This window comes from Morus notabilis, unplaced genomic scaffold (assembly GCF_000414095.1).
Source record: "Morus notabilis unplaced genomic scaffold, ASM41409v2 Scaffold1005, whole genome shotgun sequence".
NCBI classification, from domain to species: Eukaryota; Viridiplantae; Streptophyta; class Magnoliopsida; order Rosales; family Moraceae; genus Morus; species Morus notabilis.
In genome coordinates, this window is record NW_010363292.1 from 313,266 (window position 1) to 335,143 (window position 21,878).

The 21,878-nt window shown below is 35.5% G+C and overlaps 3 protein-coding genes, 1 non-coding gene and 1 pseudogene across 4 annotated transcripts; 2 read left to right on the forward strand and 3 right to left on the reverse strand.

Annotated features, from left to right (window-relative positions):
* Positions 1-75: 75 nt before the first annotated feature.
* LOC21398408 (calcium-dependent protein kinase 8) lies at positions 76-5,030 on the forward strand. Its single transcript, XM_024169446.1, has 10 exons — positions 76-345; positions 739-1,315; positions 1,440-1,563; positions 1,661-1,804; positions 2,054-2,206; positions 2,294-2,409; positions 2,588-2,755; positions 3,214-3,444; positions 3,699-4,290; positions 4,905-5,030. Exons 2-9 carry the CDS (start codon positions 809-811, stop codon positions 3,852-3,854), a joined length of 1,599 nt encoding a protein of 532 aa, XP_024025214.1. The 5' UTR covers positions 76-345; positions 739-808; the 3' UTR covers positions 3,855-4,290; positions 4,905-5,030.
* Positions 5,031-7,818: 2,788 nt separating this feature from the next.
* Positions 7,819-11,631, forward strand: LOC21398409 (sulfite reductase [ferredoxin], chloroplastic). The gene is made up of 8 exons (XM_010104055.2): positions 7,819-8,169; positions 8,736-9,518; positions 9,597-9,893; positions 10,096-10,293; positions 10,376-10,510; positions 10,621-10,737; positions 10,850-11,008; positions 11,153-11,631. Exons 1-8 carry the CDS (start codon positions 7,993-7,995, stop codon positions 11,357-11,359), a joined length of 2,073 nt encoding a protein of 690 aa, XP_010102357.1. The 5' UTR covers positions 7,819-7,992; the 3' UTR covers positions 11,360-11,631.
* A 475-nt stretch (positions 11,632-12,106) lies between these two features.
* LOC21398410 (photosystem II 5 kDa protein, chloroplastic) lies at positions 12,107-12,684 on the reverse strand. Its single transcript, XM_010104056.2, has one exon. The coding sequence runs from the start codon at positions 12,600-12,602 to the stop codon at positions 12,273-12,275; it is 330 nt and encodes a 109-aa protein (XP_010102358.1). The 5' UTR covers positions 12,603-12,684; the 3' UTR covers positions 12,107-12,272.
* A 760-nt stretch (positions 12,685-13,444) lies between these two features.
* LOC21398411 lies at positions 13,445-15,258 on the reverse strand (annotated as a pseudogene).
* Positions 15,259-16,223: 965 nt separating this feature from the next.
* Positions 16,224-16,296, reverse strand: TRNAV-UAC. The gene has a single exon. It is a non-coding gene; the product is annotated as a tRNA-Val (tRNA).
* Between the last annotated feature and the right edge of the window lie 5,582 nt (positions 16,297-21,878).

A 21,878-nucleotide genomic window follows, 5' to 3' on the forward strand; every position in this document is an offset into this window, starting at 1 on the left:
AAAAAAAAAAAAAAAAAAAAAAAAAAAAGGAGAGGGAAGAAGGTTGTTGTCTGTCTTCTTCATCATTGAATTGATGCGTCCGAAAAATTGGATTTAAGAGAGAGAGAGAAGAAAGAAAGAAAGAAAGAAAGGGGTGAAGAGTGAGAAAGAAGTGTCTGCAAAAGAGCTTTGACTATTCTCTCTCGAAATCCATATTCGTTTTCAAATTCTTTACCTTCTCGAAACCTTTCATTTCTGGCATTTAAGTCAAACCTCATCCTCTACTTCTTCCAAAAAAAAAAAACCTTCTAGGTTTTCCACGGGATTCCTTCTCAGCTCCTGAGAAAATCACCACGAGATTCCCAGGTGTGTTCTTCTTAATCAACAATTAGCTCAAATCTTCTCTTAATTTTTTTTATCAACAATTAACTCAAATATTCTCTTCTTTTTTTTTTTTTTTTTTTTTGCAAAGTTTATCGAAAACAACAAACTTGCTCTTTTTTCTTTATTCTATCGCTTTTTTGTGTATTTTTTTTCCTTTTCCGTTTCGCTTTTGGAATATTTGCACTTTATTCGTAATTTTGAATTCGTTTCTGTGGAAAATCATAGACTGTAAACCAAAAAACCGAAAAAAGAAATCTGAATCTTGGAGGAAACCTGGAATTGTTGGAATCTCTAAGTGAGGCCTCGCAAAATTTGTTGATTTCTTTTTATGAAATGATACGAATTTTCTAATTTTTATTTCTTTTCCACGCTCAGATTTGATTCCCGTCCAAATCTATTGATAGAAAGTAGGGAAATTTTGTAAAAAGATTTGAGGGTTTGCTTAATGGGAAATTGTTGTGCAACGCCGAGCACTCCTTCCCGGAACGACCGGAAGAACAAGAAGAAACCTAATCCCTTTGCGGGCGATTATGGTGTTGGTAATGAAAATGGAAGTGGGAACAAGCTCTGGGTCTTGAAAGACCCGACGGGTCGAGACATTTCGGAGCAGTACGATCTGGGTCGGGAGCTCGGGAGAGGCGAATTTGGGATCACGTATCTGTGCATGGATGTTTCCACGGGCGAAAAGTTTGCTTGCAAATCGATATCAAAGAAGAAGCTGAGGACTTCGGTGGATATCGATGATGTAAGGCGAGAAGTTGAGATTATGAAACACTTGCGAAATCACCAGAACATTGTGTCATTGAAGGACACATTCGAGGACGAAAGTGCAGTTCACATTGTTATGGAATTGTGTGAGGGAGGCGAGTTGTTTGATCGCATTGTCGCGAGAGGGCATTACACGGAAAGAGCGGCTGCAGCTGTTATGAAGACAATTGTTGAAGTTGTTCAGGTTCGATTTTGATGTGTTACCACTTGAAGTTTTTTCCTAGTTTGTTTAGGAATATTGTCGAACGGATAGTGAACTTGATCTAGTTACTTTAGTCTTGTTTGTTTACGGGCATTGTGATGTGCAGAATTGTCATGAACATGGAGTGATGCATCGTGATCTGAAACCTGAGAACTTTCTGTTTGCAAATAAGAAGGAAAATTCCCCATTAAAGGCAATTGATTTTGGGTTGTCGGTGTTCTTTAAACCCGGTACGGCAATTAATTTTATATACGAGCTTCATATCTTCATCATAACATTTGCTGATGTTGTGTAGAATGTAGCTAAAAAGTTTCTATATTTGTACAGGTGAACGATTTAATGAGATAGTGGGAAGTCCTTACTACATGGCTCCAGAGGTTCTGAAACGGAACTATGGTCCTGAGGTGGACGTTTGGAGTGCCGGAGTTGTCCTGTACATATTGCTTTGTGGTGTTCCTCCTTTTTGGGCAGGTTTGTATCCTTGATGCAATACTTTTATATTAGAGCGACTGACATTTAAAGTTGAAAACCTGCTGTGTAGCTGACTGTGTTGTGTGAAATCTGGGGTATCCAAACTATATTACTTGGATGCCTAGTCCTAGTCTTTTGGTGGATCATCATCCAGATGTCATGCGGTTATGTATTTCTAGAATGGAATTCTTCTTCAAGCTTTGTTATCAGGATTTCTTCTCATGGATTTGGCAATGTTTTCTTGTGTAGAAACTGAACAAGGGGTAGCACAGGCAATTATTCGCTCAGTCATTGATTTTAAGAGGGATCCATGGCCTAGAGTCTCTGATAATGCGAAAGATCTTGTTAAGAAAATGCTTGATCCAGATCCAAAACGGCGACTTACAGCTCAGGAAGTACTTGGTAATGTTCTGATCTGTGAATGTGATGCTTAATGCATGCATCAAGATTATTTCTTTAATAACAATTTCCCCAACTCGTTTTTGGCAGAGCATCCATGGTTACAAAATGCCAAAAAAGCTCCAAATGTCTCACTGGGCGAGACAGTGAGAGCAAGGCTCAAACAATTTTCTGTCATGAACAAGCTCAAAAAACGAGCTTTAGGGGTAATTATTTGTTCTTTTCCTTTAACCAATGTATAAGTTATTGTGTTTAGAATATAATGTGAATGTGAGGCATTTATGGAGGACCTGGAGGTCTAATAGTAAACCTAGGTTGTACGTAGGTCCTATCAACTGGACAATTTATTTCAAATGATGTGTGTATCTATTCTGTTATCTATAGGTCATAGCTGAACATTTGTCAGTTGAGGAAGTGGCTGGCATAAAGGAGGCATTTGACACGATAGACATCGGTAAGAAAGGCAAGGTAAATCTTGAGGAGCTTAGAATTGGCTTGCTCAAGCTTGGCCAGCAGATTCCTGACCCGGATCTTCAGATCCTAATGGATTCTGTAAGTATCAAATTGTCATCCACACTTACATATCCTCCATAGTCCATACGCAGCCCAATGAGCTTAAACTGCCATTTTTTGTAAAGCCATATAAAAGATTAATATAAAACTCTATTGTTTTATTGAAGTTGTACGGGATTTGGTATTCGATGGAGTTCCGTGGTTCATTCATTTGTTAAAATTTGTTTACCAACCCCCTCGTATAAACAGAGGGAGAGTATTATATTTTGCATTTTGGAACTGGACTATTTTTGTCGCTGGAAGACCTATAAATTTCTGAGGGGATGTTTGTTTTATGTATTCGTCCTTGATTTTGAATCATGAATCATGATTCTCTACAGTGTTTTTTTCTCACAAAAAACACATGTAAAACGAGAATGGTTCTGAATTCATGAACTAAACGTCTCTGGAGTCTTTTGGTCATTATTAATTTTCACAAATATATCCCTCTCCCGCAGGCTGATGTTGATGGAGATGGAACTCTAAACTATGGAGAGTTTGTTGCGGTTTCAGTTCATTTGAGAAGAATGGCTAATGATGAGCATCTTCATAAAGCTTTTGCATACTTTGATCAAAACCGTAGTGGTTACATAGAAATTGAAGAGCTACGGAATGCTTTAAATGATGAAGTTGACAGCAGTAGCGAGGAAGTCGTCAGTGCCATAATGCATGATGTGGACACAGATAAGGTTAGTGTTACGGTGTTCACGTAGACAAAGGTCATACTCATAACCCATGTTAGGTTGAAAGTAACTTCCCTGCGGAATAAGTTTTGTTAAGACCTTTCGTGCTGTATGAAGGCCATACTTTTTGGTTAGTTGCAATCACAGTTCACAATTCACACGTTCAAAGAGAAAACATCGAGTCTTTTAATGATTGTTTCTCATTGTATAAATGCTTTGATAATTGTAAGAGGAAACCTGATTTTTCTATGATTTTTCAGGATGGGAGAATAAGTTACGAGGAGTTTGCTGCTATGATGAAAGCTGGTACAGATTGGAGAAAAGCATCTCGTCAGTACTCGCGGGAAAGATTTAACAGCCTCAGCTTGAAGTTGATGAGGGACGGCTCTTTACAATTAACCAACGAGGGTAGATAAACCAACACTTGTCAGAAATCGAATGACGCTAAAAATCAGAAGAATTTCTTTATTTTTATTGGTTTTATGAAATTGTTGTATTATTATTATTATTTTTTTTTTTTCATTTCATTTCCTCTAATAGACCTTTGCAATAGGTAGAACTAGAGTTAAGCTGCCTTAGTAATCTCTCTGAAATATCCTTTATGTTTAGGATTTGTCTGTTTTGGGTCAGTTGCAGAAGAAAGAAAAGTGAAATGTTGGAGAGAAGACGGTGAGAGTGTTGTTTTCGACCTCAATTGTTTTTGTGGGTTGTAAATATTATCAATTGAAGGCCTAGTTGCCCTTTTGATTTCAAAATAATATTTCCATTTGATGCTTAGAATTCTGCATGTGCCGTTGAGGACAGCAGTCTCAACCGAAATATCTTGTTTGGACCGGAAACACAACATGACAGGTAAAAAGACGAGCTTCTCTTTTTCTTTTTGTTCGTTTATTTATTTTTTATTATAATAATTTCGAGTGCACAAGTGGTCCAAGAGAAATTCCACCGCAAACCTTGCAAGTTCAACTGGCTCATGATTAAGCTATGTTATTCAAATGGAAAAAAGGAGGTATACACTTTAAAAAGTGCATGAATTTAAACATCTTATTCTTAATTAATGTCTTTTATAATTATAATTATATTACTCTTAACTAATATCCGTGCTCCTATTTTTATCGAGTTTTTAACATAATTTCATATGCTAGTGCTAAGAAAAAAAAAAGTAAAAAATTTGATACCATCATGCGTACTAATATATTAATAAAAAGTATTTATTAATAAAATACCACTTTTGTGATTGTGCCATTTAATTCTACCACTTCCGTGAAAAAAATTTAAAACATATCACTTTTATGGTATGTTTATTTAATCGTATTAGATCTCTATATTATATAATAATACACTGATACAATATTTGGTGTGAATGTTGTATTGTATAAATTAATACGGATGGTAAATTAATACGTTTTATTTTTTATTATACAATACGACTTATTTTTGATGTATTGTATTGTATTATTTTGTAGCGGATCCATCATCCATATCGGGATTGAGCACAACCGGGCTTCAGGGTTGGAACGACGTAGGGTCATTGCCGAAACCTATAATTGTTTAAAAATTGGGGGGCACAATGCAAATTTATATTTTCTTAAAATTATTTTGACCCCAAAATTGTTTAAAAATTTACATTTTGTCTCCTAATACAATACGCCATGACACCAAACACCATATTCTATAATGAGAATACAAAACAATACAATACACCTTATACAATAAAATACAATGCAAGCTACCAACGTGACATCAATCAATAAAAAGACAATTTAACACTGGACAATTAGATTTGATTGATCATTAATTAATTGGAATTAATTGGTGATTAACTGAAGGGTTAGAAATTTATATATACATGAAGGTTAATATATACTTTATACCATTTGAAAGTGATGCTGTTAGGATCCTGGTTGAGTCTCACATTGTTAAAGTATGGGCTTAGCATGTGGGTTTATAACTATTTGGGCACCATCTCCCTATAAGCTAGCTTTTGGGGATGAGTTCTACTAAAGGGTTACAACAATTGGTATCAGAGCATGCTCCTCCTCAGGCCCACGTTGCGGAAGGGGCGACCTGGAAAGGCCATAGTAGGCCATCCAGAGTGGGCCATCCAAAGTGGGCCGCCGTAGACGTCGTTGTCAGAAGCGTAGTGGTATGTTAGGATCCTGATTGAGCCCCACATTGCTAAAGTATGGGCTTAGCATGTGGGTTTATAACTATTTGGGCACCCTCTCCCTACAAGTTAGCTTTTGGGGATGAGTTCTACCCAAGGGTTATAACAGATGCATCAAAGGAAACGAAATAAAATAGTAAAGAAACTAACAACCACTTCCAGGAAATGGTATGTAGCCAAATTAACTAATATGGACTACATAGATAGTGACACAGCGAGTTAGGAAGTCTAACTCGTATGAAATATAGGATTCAAAGGTCCAAATCTACTTAAATAAATCTCACAAGTGGAAAAAGATGTTTGGTTGGGAGATTCGTACCCGATTCGAATCATGGTTCGTAGTTTAATACAGTATTTTCTCTCATAAAAAATACACGTAAATCGAAAATGATTATAATCTCATGATTCTAAATTATGAACCAAACGTAAATTATAGAGAACACTGAACTTTATATTTAATGGATCAATAATCAAGTCTAACTATAATAATAATAATAATAATAATAATAATAAGTGGTGTGTTATTTATAACTCATGTATAAAAAGATAATAAAATGACTACTAAAACGACTAATATGATTAAAAATAAAGAGTTGTTTAGTTGGGGGATTCGTACCCCAATTTGAATCATAGTTCGTGGTTCACTACAGTATTTTTTTTCATAAAAAATACACGTAAATAAAAAATAATTTTAATCTCATGATTCTAATTCATAAACTAAACGTCTTAATATGTTTATTCGGGCTTTTTTAACATGTCGGTTTGACCCGTTTAAATTGCCACTTGTAGTTTCAATGCGTTGTGATTGGGAAATTATTTTGAGAATACTAAAGCGTAAACGATTTCTCTTTCACCCGCACACCATACATTTTTGCCACTCTTTTGGCCGTCATTATACACGCACGGTACCTCTTCTATAGAGTATCGCCCGCTCTTTTCTTTCTACTTTCACATTAGTAATTATTAATTAAAATCGCAGCAAACTTGGACCCTAGCAAATGCAAAGACGGTCCAAATTCCATCCAAGTTCAATGCACCAAGGAACCCAATTTTGCTTTGCCTTTTACATGATGCCAGACTAGTTCCACGCGCTTAGACTTCACGTCTTCCCTTTCTCTTACATTCTACAACAAGTTTTTGAATGTAAAATTTCCAGAATTTTGTTAATTCTCCATAAAGAGAATAGGTTTAATTTCATTTCAATATGGAACAAAAATTGTCATTTTCCTGAACAGTTATACATATATACAAGCAATTAAAGGAAACGGGCGGGAGAAGAAGAAGACAAGTCGACATGCACAGGGCAAGTGGTGCATGCCAAAGAGATTAGGGACTTGAGGCCATGAAAGTCTCCAATCTGAACCTTCGGCTCCTTCAACACCGCTATGTTCGCAACTCCAAACGACGTCGTCGCCATTAATTATCCCCACACAGGGCTTGCAATTCAGGTGAGAAATAAAAATCCTAAAATTTCCAGAATTTTGTTATTCTCCATAAAGAGAATAGATTTAATTTAATTCCATTATAGAACAAAAATTGTCATTTTCCTGAACAGTTTCTTTCTCAAATTATAAATATAAATATATACAAGCAATTAAGGGAGTGTTTGGTATGCGAGAATCAGTAGCAATCATATTTCTAAGAAAGTGATGGAGGGTAATATGATTCATAAGAATAATATATTACTGTGTTTGGTTTCATACATGAATATTTTTCAAATTCTCAAAAATATTACATTACTGTGTTTAGTTGTTCGCATGTAAGAAGATCCATAATAATAATATTAATAAAAAAATATTATTATTATTATTAATAAAAATAATAAAAAATAATAATAATACTATTAATAATAAGATTCTCATAATTTTAAAATTGTTAAGAATTTGAATAATACTATGTTGAGTGGTATCAGATTATTTTAAAATGAGAGAATATAAATCTCATAATAATCACTTTTTTTAGAATATAAATATTATAATTCTTATATTAAATATAATAATATTATAAATTTTTATTCTCATCCTTAAAAGTACTAAACGCCGGTAATGTGTACATACGGTGCGTGGGAATCCTTCCATTTTCCCTTTTAATTAAACCAAAACGCGCCTGTGTCAGGCACGTGACAACAAATATTCCAGATATTTATAAGGAAGCCAGCTTTTTTAAGTTTCCGTTTTTTTTTTCGATGATTTTTTTTCCTCTCTCTTCATCACCATCAGCGACCATCCATCGTCGTCATCATCATCATCATCATCATCATCATCATCATCATCATCATCCATTACGCCACTTTCTGCTTCACTCACTCAGCTCCTTGACCTTTCAATCCTATTTGTTTAGGGTTTTTATTTCTCGCCTGAATTCCAAGCTCTGTGTGGGGATAATCAATGGCGACGATGTCGTTCGGAGCTGCGAACACGGCGGTGTTGAAGGAGCCGAAGATTCAGATTGGAGGCTTTCATGGCCTCAAGTCCGCGAACTCTTTGGCACTCACCACTCGCCCTGTGCATGTCTTCTGGTCTTCTTCTTCTCCCGCTCGTTCGCTCGTTAGAGCCGTTTCTACGGTGCGTTTCTTTTTTCTTGTTTCCTGTTTGTTTTCCGTTTCGCAATCCAGAGCTTTTTGATCTCCGTGTTGTGGTTTTGTGTTTGGGTTCATTTGTTGCTCTGTTTGGATTCTGAGATGAAGAAATTTTTAAGGAAGGTTACGAAATTTGTTTTCGTCTATCTCGTCTTTCTGATGTTTATTTTGTATAAAAGCTTCGGAAATGACACCGTGTTTAATAAAAATATGAACTTTAATTGTTTCTCATTTCTTTCGTTTCTGTTTGGATGTTGAAAAATGTAGATTTATTCGATTACTAGTGTTGTTCGCTGAATCTGGTTTATAAATGTATGCAAAGGTAGAGAAATGGTGGTTTATTTAAGCTATTTTTGGAATCCAAAAAGAGTTAAAAAGTACAAAAAAGCTGTTAAAGTGTCCCTCTGTTATCAGACTTGATGAAGCTTACTTCTTTTGTGTTGTTGAAATTTGAAGATTTCTCGTCTTGATTTTGTTTAACTGGATCTCTTGTCCCTGATTTGCCCTGATTTTATTTATTTATTTTTTATTTTTTGCGTTCTCTCTATATAGCCGGCGAAACCGGAGACTGTTGCAGAGCGAAAGCGTAGTAAGGTTGAAATATTCAAAGAACAAAGTAATTTCATAAGATATCCTCTTGACGAGGAGATATTAACAGATGCCCCTAACATAAACGAGGCTGCTACACAATTGATCAAGTTCCATGGGAGTTATCAACAGTATAATAGAGATGACCGTGGTCCAAAATCCTACTCATTTATGCTTCGCACGAAAAATCCTTGTGGGAAAGTGTCAAACCAACTTTACTTGACGATGAATGATCTCGCCGATCAGTTTGGTATTGGGACGCTTAGGTTAACAACCAGACAGACATTTCAGCTACATGGTGTTCTGAAGAAGGACCTCAAAATGGTAATGAGTACCATCATTAAAAACATGGGTTCGACTCTTGGTGCCTGCGGTGATCTCAACAGGAATGTGCTTGCTCCTGCTGCTCCACTTGTGAGAAAAGATTATCTCTTTGCACAGCAAACTGCGGAGAACATTGCAGCATTGTTGACTCCTCAGTCTGGTTTCTACTACGACGTGTGGTTGGATGGAGAACAGGTCATGACGGCTGAACCTCCTGAAGTTACGAAGGCTCGTAACGATAATTCGCACGGGACCAATTTCCCTGATTTGCCTGAGCCCATTTATGGAACACAGTTCTTGCCCAGGAAATTCAAAATTGCAGTTACTGTGCCAACAGACAACTCGGTGGATCTTCTGACGAATGACATTGGTGTTGTTGTTGTGACTGATGATGATGGGGAGCCTCAAGGATACAATATATATGTAAGATGAACTTTGTTTGTTTGTTAATTGTTTTTCATTTCTTTGGCATACAATGTGAGCCTCATAATTTATTTGCAGGTTGGTGGTGGTATGGGAAGAACACATAGGTTGGAGACCACTTTTCCCCGTCTTGCAGAACCATTGGGTTTTGTGCCCAAAGAGGATATTTTATATGCAGTGAAGGCTATTGTTGTTACACAAAGAGAAAATGGGAGAAGAGATGATCGTAAATACAGCAGAATGAAGTATTTAATCAGCTCTTGGGGGATCAAGAAGTTTAGAAGTGTTGTTGAGCAATATTATGGAAAGAAGTTTGAGCCTACACATGAGTTACCGGAGTGGGAATTCAAAAGCTACTTAGGATGGCATGAACAGGTTTGTTTCATTGATTCCAACATCATATATCTAAGATTTCTTAGTTTAAGACAGTGATACCGAGGACATTGTGATTTTTGGCCCTTTTTCGTATTTGAAAGGATCGATCTTTCACATTTTATGGCTGATCTATTGGAGTTATCTTTCTCACCCCTTCTCCTTTGATGCATTGTTTTCTCACCTTTTGATGATATGTTGGTAGGGTGATGGCCATTTATTTTGTGGACTCCATGTTGATAATGGCCGTATTGGGGGAAAGAAGAAGAAGGCATTAAGGGAGGTCATTGAGAAGTATGGTTTGAGCGTGCGCCTAACACCAAACCAGAACATAATCTTGTGTGATATTCGTAATGCATGGAAGCGTCCCATCACTACAACACTTGCACAGGCTGGTCTATTGGTAATTTTATTGTCAACATGTAATTTCTAGGTGATATGACTTCTGGATTGACGTTGTACTGATCACTTCTGCTTGTACACAGACTCCTAGGTATGTAGATCCTCTCAATGTAACTGCAATGGCATGCCCAGCCTTGCCGCTTTGCCCATTGGCAATAGCTGAAGCAGAGCGAGGAACACCAGACATTCTTAAGCGTGTTCGAGTTGCGTTTGAGAAGGTATTGCTGCAAGGCCGTAATGATTTAATAAAAAATTGAACATAAAAAAAAAATCAGATCAATATAATGGGGCTTGAACTGCTTCTTACTTGTAGACTTTTTTATTTCAGGTTGGTCTGAAGTACAAAGAATCTGTAGTCATAAGGGTAACTGGCTGTCCTAATGGTTGCGCCAGGCCATACATGGCTGAACTTGGTCTAGTTGGGGATGGTCCCAACAGCTATCAGGTATCTTCAGCACTTGCTTAATAACTCCCCCCCCATTCTCTTTATATCTCCTGTTTAAAAAAATAAACTATCATGAAAAGATATTTATCCATACATCGTTTTCTGAAATTAGATTTGGCTTGGAGGAACACCCAATCAAACCTCACTAGCAAGAGCCTTCCTGAACAAGGTTAAGATCCAGGATCTTGAAAAGGTTTTGGAACCACTGTTTTATCACTGGAAACGGAAAAGACAATCTAATGAATCATTCGGCGATTTCACAAACCGCGTGGTGAGTGGCTGCTATTCTCTTATATTTGACATTAAATAGGGAAGTTAACTTTACCTTCCCAAATTTCGCTTAAACCTGTGAAACATATGCCGGTCATCTGTATCGTTGCCAAGCAAAGTGATCTGGATTCTTGTGTTCTGTCAGGGATTTGAGACTCTTCAAGAATTGGTTGACAAATGGGAGGGTCCAGTGGTGGCTGCATCGCGCCATAACCTGAAGCTATTTGCTGACAAGGAGACATACGAAGCCATGGATAAACTAGCAAGACAGCAGAATAAGAGCGCGCATCAGCTAGCCATCGAAGTCGTTCGCAATTTTGTAGCTTCCCAACCAAACGGGAAAGGTGAATGAGCAATTTACAGTCCTAAGAGCTAAGGTGAACGAGGAATAATAGCTCCAATTCTCTCTACAAGCTGTTATCATTCAGTAACAGCTAGAAGGGTTTACGTACTAAATTAGATATCGTTTTGTACCGAGGGTTGCCCCTCATTGTTAATTAGTTATTGTTGACCTGGATTGTAAAATGTTGAGTTTTGGTGTTTGTATCCCTACTCAAGAGTTGTTTTAATCTATTCCGGATCTATCATTTTTGTAATCAGATTTCAGTTTCGGCTGCATTTTGATTTTCGAAATGTCTGCAATTCAGCCGATTATGCAGTTCAAGATATTAGAGCATGGGGTCTCGTGTCTCGCATATGAATTTTTGTAGAGTTGACATACTGTCTTGTGAACTTAAACCAAAGAATGCCATCCACCAGGTGCTGTGGAAGAGCGATCTGGGCTAGTAGTGCGATTGCAGACAAAAATTGCAGAATTTATTTTCTTTTACACCATTGACAGGAAATCAAATCTGATGCAGCGAAGTGAATCTTCTGATACATTGGACCAGCCTCTAAAGTCTACCAATTACGCTGGCATTATGACGTTATGACCAAGGCAAATGTTTTAGCCTTATGACCTAAATATACAGGAATCGGAACATTTCTTTTGTCATAAGAGTTATTGCTCGTTAATTCAAGGTTGATCATCCACATGGAATGGCCTTGTTCCTGTTAAAGATGATGGCAATTTAAGGAAAAGAAAAAAAGAAAAACCTGATAAAATTAAAAGGGACGCCTTGGAATTAAAGGAGAAAGAAGAGGAAGAAGCAACCAGAAGAACTGGATTTTGTCCAAATAGAGACATAAGAACAATACAAGTTTTACAATTATACAACAGCAACCAACAACATTAACTGGATCAAGAAAAAACCACTAGAACTCCCTCACTTGCGGCAGATGCGAGCTGTTGGCATTGTGACACAAACAACAGCGTACTTCTTCTTGGCCCCTTCGGTTCCGCGCTTTGGCTCTTCGTCTGCCATGGCGATCTTGGCAACCGAGCAGGCCGCTGCTGCCGCAACGGCGAGCATCAAGTCTCTCCTTCCACTGCTGTTCTCTTCCTTGCTCTTCCTCATTTGCAAGTTCACCTTCTCTGCCTCTGATCCTGCTGAGGCCTTGGCCACAATGAGACCGCGGCGGCTTGCGGTGGGCTTGGCAATGGTCATGGCTGAGCCGTTGGGGAATGAGGAGGCGGTCATAACCATGGAAGCCATATCTGCAGCTGGGTTGTTTCTTGTCTTACCGTGTTATCTTTTTGGTTCTCAATTGTTGCACGCACTTGTGAGAGGAGTCAATTCTCGGTTCCAAGTATAAAAGTGTAGAATAAATGAAAATGTGCTTCTCAAAACAACACAATCCATTTCCTTATCGCTTTAGACGTTCTGCCTAATGGGTTACTGCCACGTGTTGCATTATCTGAATCATAAAGTCTTGGCTCCGCAAACCTCTTTAAAATGGATGGTCTTTTGGATTATAGATTTTGTGAAACTCTCTGGACTTTCAATCTCAGCCTCAAAAGATTTGCACCTTACAAGTCCGACTTTAGTGTAGTCTAGAATTCATTTAAATTTGTGGTAGCATTGGTTGGGCTCAGAAGCGAATAACCCTTTAACAAAATTTGATTTCCTTTATATTTCATTAGCTAAAGCTAAAGCAATTCAAGTTAAATTAAAATGTTAACTTTAGCTTAACAAATAAAACTAGCTAGTACTACTAGAACCCTTCAGGGGGAAAAAAAAAAAAATCTAAGTAGGTTTCAAAACTCATAAGTAACACAATGTTATTAATTAGATTTTTAAAAGTATGGATTCTTTTAGCATAAATAAAACTTTAAGAGTTAATATCATATATAAACAATATGTACAAAAACTAGATAGTACATTAGAATGTACCAACAACACATAGAACGAAAATTTTGAAGGCAAGAAACGCAGAAATCTACTCATAAAATGCCACGCCATTGTGCTTTAACTAACATGGGCTTACCGACCCTCACCAAATTCAATCATGTGAAATCAAACCCATCTGTACTAACTGAACAGACTTGAGCTCATTTCCACAAAAATCTACAATGCTTCCTCATAAATATTTTCCAAAAACATGCCAGCTTTCAAAAATTCGCAGATTAGGCACAGAAATCATAAGATAAACATCGCTCAAAGTCGTTAACAATTGGTCATCAGGACCAAAAAGAGATTAAATAAATTATAAATGTCACAAAGCACATAATTTATAGTCTTAAAGCTTTAACAATCAAATTCGTACTTTGAACTCTAGTTGCTAAAGCTTAATGAATCATGTCGCGAAGGAACTCAAGACCTTTCCTATCTTAAGCTTCTATTTGCTCAGCGGTATCTTCAATGACAAGGGTCTTTGTTGGCTTCCCCGAAGCTAACAGATCTGTGTACTCTTGAAAAGGTGATTTTGAGAAGCGAGTTTCTTTCCAGAAATCAGGTGTCAAGAAACCATATGTTTTAAGGAGACAATCAAAAGTGGCCTGCATTCACATAATTGAACGTGCAAAAAACAATTAGGGATCGCCGGCCCATTATAAACTTCATCTAACAAATTCAGTTATTCCGTGAAAAAACACCATGAGAAACAAAGGCCAAAAACACATGTCCCAAGTTCAAAACCAGAACCACCATTCAAGACTATAGCTCAAAACGAAGTAATCCATGTTCATTTATCGGAAAGTAAACAACAAAAATAACAAGTAGTGATGCACATATTTTTCATTTCAATAAGCTCAAAACCAATAATATCCATAAGAACTTGTATACCCAATGAAGAACATTGTTTCTGAGTGAACAACTAACTAAATAACTGGACTGAACATTACTAAATAACCAAACTCTAGCACAATTTCAACAACCTTTACAATGATCTTCCACTTAGAGCCGGGCTTCTCAATGCCCACAAGAAGAAACAAGTTTGTAAGTTCAGGAGAGAAAAGTAATAACCTTTTATATCATTTTCTACTTCACACCATTAAAGCAGAAACTTTTATTCAGCAAAAGGAACAAAGGCAAATCCTTTACAATTACAGTAAAAGCTATAAAATAGGAACTATTATAGTAAAAGAAAAACCCAAATCAAATGACAAATGGGCGTAAAATAAAGGACAATTACAATTCGGTTTAAGGTTCAACTTTGGATAAATTCAGAATCCAATCATATGAAAATAATTATAAAAAAAAAAAAAAAAAAAAAAACGAACCTTGACGAAATTGCCGAGAGTCTTGGTGGAGCCACGAGAGGAAGTGAAGACATCCTCAATTCCAGCGAACTGGAGCACCTTCTTGGGGACCCGAGCAACCACAATCCCGGCGCCACGTGGCGCCGGCACCATCCCGACGGTGACGGAGCCTCACTTTCCGGTGACCTTACACGGCACGGTGTGTGGCTTCCCGATCTTGTTCCCTCAGTATCCTCTCCTTACGGGGATAACCGATAGCTTCGCCAATATGATGGCCCCACGTATGGCGGTGGCCACCTCCTTGCTGCACTTGACGCCGAGGCCGACGTGGCCGTTGCCGTCGCCGACGACGAAGGCCTTGAACCGGGTCCTCTGGCCGGCACGTGTCTGCTTCTGGACGGGCGTGATCTTCATCAGCTCATCCTTGAGGCTGGGTCCCACAAGGGTGTCCACGATCTGGTGCTCCTTGATGGGTAGGGATGGAGGTAGATCTGCTCCGGGCTCCGGATCTTTCCCTCCCTCACCAGGCGGCCTAGCTTCGTCACTGGGACCCATTTCTCCTCCTCTTCGCGGCGGCCGGCTCTCCCGCGACCTCGACCGCGGTCTCCGCTGCGACCGGCGCCACCGAAGCCGCGACGGAAGCCGCCTCTATCCCCGCCTCTATCCGCCATTGACTGGTTTTAGGAGAGGTTTGGTTCGTGAATTAAAATCACGTTATTAAAATTATTTTTAATTTATATGTATTTTTTATAAGAAAAAATAACGTAACAAACTGTATAAACTGTGATTAAATCCTCTAACTAAACGACCTTTAGTTCTGTTGCGGGGATGAAGAGAAGAACGGAAAGGCTTTTACGGATAAGTGTAGAATGTAGAGGAGAGTAAAAAGAGTAGCGATAAAATAGTTCGGGAAAATAACGTAAATGGCTGTTTTTTACTTACTCTTTTTCAATAAATGGCAGAATTTTTTATTTTTAAAGAAATGGTTGAACTTTTATTATTTTAACAAAAAAGTCATTTTTTTAATAGTCTTCGTTGATCGATTTATTATTAATAAAAAATAGAATTTGTTAATTAAAATTAATTAACTATTACTTGATTTTAGTTAATTATTAATTAATAATAAAAAATTATTAAATTAATTAATAATAAACTTAAATCAATTAATAATTGACCACTTAATTAATAAAAAAATGACCGTTTATTTTTTAAAAAATTCTGAAAAAAATAAGTCCTACCAATACAAAAGTCAGTGTGTGTCTTAATATTTTTTTAAATATAATAATAACTTTACAAAATACATATGTTTTTGGCTAAGATATATATATGTGTGTGTGTTAAATTTTTTATTTTTATACTTTCTCAAAATTATTGTTGCACAACAAAAGAGTAGTCTTTACTTCTTAATTTTAAAGGAAATAGAAATAAATATCATTTTAAATATATGAGTCTTAATTTTTACTTTTTAAAATAATATTAATTAAGAATAAAAAATAAAAATCAAGACTCATATACTTATGACGATAAGTTCAGTAAATTTATTAAACTAATGTCGTTTGAACTTTAAAAATTGTGGACAATTGACAAGTCGTTTATAAAGAAGCCAATGAATGTCAAAAATAACCAATTAAGAATTTGTTGCTGCCCAGGATCGAACTGGGGACCTTTAGTGTGTAAGACTAACGTGATAACCACTACACCACAGCAACCTTGTGTATTCGATCCAAATTAAATTCTATTTTTGTGTTGAGTTCAGCGGTTAAACTTAAGTAATTAAAGTTTGATCTCTGCTGCACGAACATGAGACTAAAACCAGAGCCCAAAAAAAAACAGTGAAGTAGAAACGACGGAGATAAGCTATAAAACGACAACAATCATAAACGACAATGAAGCTAAACAAGTACAAGACGCCATATAACAAGAAACGAGAGAAAAAATAAATAAATAAATAAACCCACATAATACCTTGCAGCAACAACCTGAAAAAGGACAAATAATTTTACAACTACAACAAAAGTTAAACTAGAAAAAAAGCAGCTAAAAAACGACAATAATACAATTATACAACATAACCTAAAAGTGGCAGCATCTAAAAACGGCATTCTAGGTTACTACAACCACAGTATAAACGACAACAACGAAAAAGAACAAAGCTCCAAACCTGTAGCGCCGACATAGACTTGTAGGTTTTCTTTGTACACTTTTCCTAAATGGAAAAAACTTCAAAAAGAACTTGCTTAGATTGACTAATAAACAAACAAAAAAAATATAGTCTTCAAAATATTAATTTTGTATAAATCTAGAAGTGCTTCATTCTCCTCTGGTTCTGCTTGAAATTGTTTTGATTTCAATTTAGAAGAGCCTCATTATATGTCGTTGATATACAGCCAATCTAACCATAATTTCATAAGGCACATTCATAATAAGGAACAAAAATTGGAGAACGATGGATTAGCAAAAATAATAATAAAAAAAAAGAAGAAATACAGAGAGAACCACGAAACAGAAATCACCAGATATCACGTTTTATTTTACAATTGAAAAATAAAAGGCATCACAACGAACTAAGAAAAAAGATTCTCAAAGATAGCAAATATGTCAATTAAAACATTTGCCTTGTTTGAATTTGTTTTTGTTTTTTTTTTCACGTTTTTTGAAAAAAAAAAAAACGATTTTAAAATAGCCTTTGGCACAATTAAAGACAACAAACGGAAATGAAAACAATTTTTTAGTTTAGTGTAAAATGCGAGAGAAATGAAAAATAACTAAAAGTCATTTTTCATTTTTTATTTTTGTGATAGAGACATTAATGAGTTTTTTTTATACTGAAAATGATCTCTTGATAAAACTACCAAGCGCATTTTCAAAAATAATTTATGTCTGAGATTGAAAAACTTTTTCATTTCTATTTTCATACAAAAAATAAAATTAGTTTAAAACGAATTCTAAAGACATCCATTACATCGCGACCAAAAGTCATGCCATCTATTTCAGTAATTTGTCTTGACACGCGAAAAGTAAATTGAAATAAACTTATGGAAAACATGTTCACTACAGTTAACAAAGCTCTCTGCTGCTCAATTGTTCTTTCATTAATGAACCGTTCCATAGATGACTGCAGTATATACATTTGAAATTTCAACCATCTATTATACATACATGTGTATACGTTGAGAGAAAGAGATTCAACCATTGAAGTTTTGACGGGTGGAGAAATGATCGATTTCTTATTTTTATATTCTTTTGCCTAAAGAGTACTCCTAGCCTTTTTTATATTGATGTGTATGAAAGAAAATGTTGTGATTAGATTATTGTTTACTCTTATTTGCCACTTTTTATGTTTCCTTTTGGGAAGCCCATAAATGCTTAGCATCTACCTTGAGGGTCTGCAAGAGAAGAGTCGTGAAGGCAAGTGTCCAAGCAAAGACTTGCCTCTCCATTCCCTAGATGCTCTTGCTACTAGAGTATTCCAATCTGAGTTAGGTAAGTTTGTTTATGCCTAAAATAGATTGCAACCTAGTCCACACTTCGAGTTGTTGTGTAGCCAGGTTCACCTGCCCAATGCCAATGATACTAAGAGCTAGCTTTGCTACCCTGGGGCTCATTGAAAAGTATCCTTGCTATCTTCGACAGTCTTGAGAGCGAGGGCCGCAATAGCCCCTACTTTCACTCTTTTTTAGAGAAAGAAAATAAGGGATACTCTTGACGCCATCCTGGCGCTCTCTCCCTTTTTTTATAGGGGGTAGCCCTATACAGGTCCGCTGTTTTCTGAGCGTTTTTCTTTTTTGTTTGTGCATCTTTCTTTCTCTCATGCTTTCCGTTGGTCAACAACCAACAAAAGTGTTCTATCCTTCTTCACTCCTCCGACTCTCTTTCTGTCCGGAGGGACTCATTTATTCTCAATCAAGAATGCCTCTACTGGATAAATTCACTTCTTTTACACAATTCTTCTGGTTATGCCTTTTCTTCTTACTTTCTATATTTTCAGATGCAATGATGGAGATGGAGTACTTGGGATCAGCAGAATTCTAAAACTACGGAACCAACTGGTTTCACACCGGGGGAACAACATCCGGAGCAACGACCCCAACCGTTTGGAAGATATCTTGAAAAAAGGTTTTAGCACCGGTGTCTCCTATATGTACTCTAGTTTATTCGAAGTATCCTAATGGTGTAACGCCGTCGACTTATTGGGAAAAAGGAGGAAAAGAACTTGGATCTTCTGTTTCGGAGAAATAAGTGGCTCACGAGGAATGGAAAGAAACATATTCTATTTGATCTCGAAGTCCTCATATAGCACTTCTTCCAATCCTGGATAGGCGATCACTTGTAGGAATGACATAATGCTAATCCATGTTCTACACAGCCAAGGAAGCATCGTTTTTTAATCTCATTATGAAGTGAAGCGGAAAATGAAACTTTCTTTTTTTAAGATTTTATATCCCGAAGCCTCTTATAAAATCTTTTTCATTTTAAAGTAAACCTGCATAAGAGCTCTATTCCAGAATAAGCATGACGCAAGCCTCCGTCTATGTATACAGGTTGCCGGTAAATGGTATATAAATGATATATCCTACTTTCATACCATAGTAATTGAAGAAATTTAATTTCAATTAAAAGAATTTTTGAAGGATGTAATTATCATATTTTAGTTCGTTTTGAATTTTTTATTCTTTGTAACGTGTAAAAAACTTGATAATCATGTTTATTTTTTAAGGAAATAGATCTCTAGGACTCACATTTACAAATTTATTAATAAACTCTAGTTGCCGCAAGAAATAAACTAATTCAATTCCCTCTAAACAAAAAAAGGGAGAAAGAGAAAAATAGGTCAAGATTTGAGGTGAATTAAAATTAATAGGTCAATAGTTTACATAAGTTAATAAATAGGCCAAATTACTGTTTTCGTCCATAACTTGTTTGGTTATGAACCATAACTTAACAAGTTATTGTCTATAATTCACGATTTTTGTCCATAACTTGTCTGGCTATGAACCATAACTTGACAAGTTTGTCCATAATTTATCTGATTATGAACCATAACTTGACAAGTTATGACCTATTAATTTCTATAACTAAAAGTTGGTATATATATTTTCTTAAGCTTTTCATATTGGCTTATTTTCTACTATTTTTGAAGAAAAAACTAATTCAAATTTTCAAACTAGAAGAAGAAAAAAACAAAGAGACTAGTGAGCTCTCATTCTTCATTTTATCTCGTACGTTGTCTTTTATCAAATTAAATTAAGTTCTGGGAGATTCTTTGTGATCCTACTAGTTGAATAGTGAAGTTGCATAAATAGACAGACCAAAAGACACGCACTCTGTCCAAAACCTTTCAATTGCATTATCAATTTGTGGTGCCAAGTTTAGGATACTTATATATATATATATATATATATAATTATATTTGGGCTCCACAATATGGATAGGAGTTCGAAAAAATTGATGGACTATTAGATTCGTTTTTTGATTCGAATCATAGTTTATGATTCGTTATAGTATTTTCTCTCACAAAAAATACATATAAATTAAAAATAATTCTAATCTCATGGTTCTAATCCATGAACCAAACGAATTCTTTGTAGTTTCTCTAGTTTTTGCAAGAAAATGGTCCCGTTTCTGATGTACCTAAATTTGTAGGCTTCAGTACAAGTTGGGCAAATGATAGGTCGGGCGAATAATTGAGTTCAAACTTCAAGTTTCAAGTCTTTAGACTTACTTTGTATCACCAAAAAAAAAAATAATAATAATAATAATTCGAACTCACTTTTGAATTGTAGCTGTAGTTTTGGATAGTGAAAGATTCTCTTTTACTTGGATATACACATTCCTATTTTTTAAGAAATATTTACCTTTTTATAACTGTAGTTTTTAATCTTATAAAATATATACTTTTAAATTAGATTTAATACTAAAATTTATACATTTTTATAGTCAATTATCAATTTTAACGTTAAGAATACCAAAATACTCCTAAATAAAAACATAGAAAAAGAAAAAAAGAAAAAACCTAAAAAAACTTTGAACTCATAATTCTAACCTCTCAAATATGTAAAATATTATTCAAATGGTTTTTTTTGTGTTAATAAATTTTTAATTATCATAATATTAGAAAGTTTTTGTGTTTTTTTTTTCATTTTTTTTTCTAAAAATAGTCTAGTCATTTTAAAGATCAAAATCAATTATTGAGACTGAGATAAGATATAGATTTGTATATTAAATTTAATTTGAAAGTATACATTTAATGAGATTAAAAACTGAAAGTATAAATTTTGAATAAACCTAAAACACGTGATATAAAAATACAAATATCCCTTTTTTTTTTAATTGGAAACCTATTAAACTAGACTTACACTTGTGTTTTTTTTCCTTGAGATGTATTACAAGTTGCATTCACACACATTTTATTGGGAGGAACCTTCTTCATCCCGACCGCGGGCTCCGACTCCATTACTCACAGTCACAGAGGGGTGGCCACCCCTGTAAATGGATAATTCTACTATTTTATTCATAATCTTGTTCCTTTTTCTCAATGAAGTTAGACATGATGATTTTTGGGCCCGTTTAATTCGCCGATTTAAATTTTTAATTCGAATTGAGATGTGACTTCATGTGAAAATTTTTTAATGTAGTAAAAAAGTTAGATGTAACTGTTTCTGAGAGTTTTTTTACTGTAAGAAAACTCGAATTAATAAAATAAACGAGACCTTAATTATAATAATTTGAATGAATTAAAATCCTTTTAGTTCACGTGAAAATATTTTTTCACTTTGAAAAAATGGGAATATGTCGATAATTTTTGGGACAGAGAATGCAAGAAATCGCAAGCAAATATCTTTGAATTGTAACGGGAGAGACAGAGATATAACGCCGGGTCCCTATTATAACGTGGAGGAACACATATAGAGGACAAACACATAAGTTTGGCCACATACGACAAAATTGGCCTTTCCTTTTTAACTAATACGGTTCATTGACTTGACTTGGATTCTTCTACGTCCAAAATATACCATCTTCTTCCGACGGTACAAGTATATTTTATGAGTAGATTATCAGATTAATACTTAATAAGATGGCAACGAGAAGTAAAAAAAAAAGTACAATGGTATTGGAACTTGAGGTGGTTGATTACTTTTTGTTAGCTTTTAAATTTCTTATGGTAAATTCTTGATTAATTTAAATTAATAGTTGCTTCCTTGTCAGCTTATAACGGTAAAAATATCACTTGAAGAGATTGCTTATTATTATTATTATTATTATTATTATTATTATTATTTTGTTTTAAAAA

What these genes read in the sequence shown, in the direction of transcription:
- LOC21398408 (XM_024169446.1), top strand. Translation starts at nt 809, where the DNA reads ATGGGAAATTGTTGTGCAACGCCGAGCACTCCTTCCCGGAACGACCGG. An exon ending in CAATTGTTGAAGTTGTTCAG is followed by an intron (nt 1,316 to 1,439) that starts GTTCGATTTTGA and finishes TGTGATGTGCAG; the next exon opens with AATTGTCATGAACATGGAGT. An exon ending in ATGATGTGGACACAGATAAG is followed by an intron (nt 3,445 to 3,698) that starts GTTAGTGTTACG and finishes ATGATTTTTCAG; the next exon opens with GATGGGAGAATAAGTTACGA.
- LOC21398409 (XM_010104055.2), top strand. Translation starts at nt 7,993, where the DNA reads ATGGCGACGATGTCGTTCGGAGCTGCGAACACGGCGGTGTTGAAGGAG. An exon ending in TCGTTAGAGCCGTTTCTACG is followed by an intron (nt 8,170 to 8,735) that starts GTGCGTTTCTTT and finishes CTCTCTATATAG; the next exon opens with CCGGCGAAACCGGAGACTGT. An exon ending in ATGGTCCCAACAGCTATCAG is followed by an intron (nt 10,738 to 10,849) that starts GTATCTTCAGCA and finishes TTCTGAAATTAG; the next exon opens with ATTTGGCTTGGAGGAACACC.
- LOC21398410 (XM_010104056.2), bottom strand. Translation starts at nt 12,602, where the DNA reads ATGGCTTCCATGGTTATGACCGCCTCCTCATTCCCCAACGGCTCAGCC.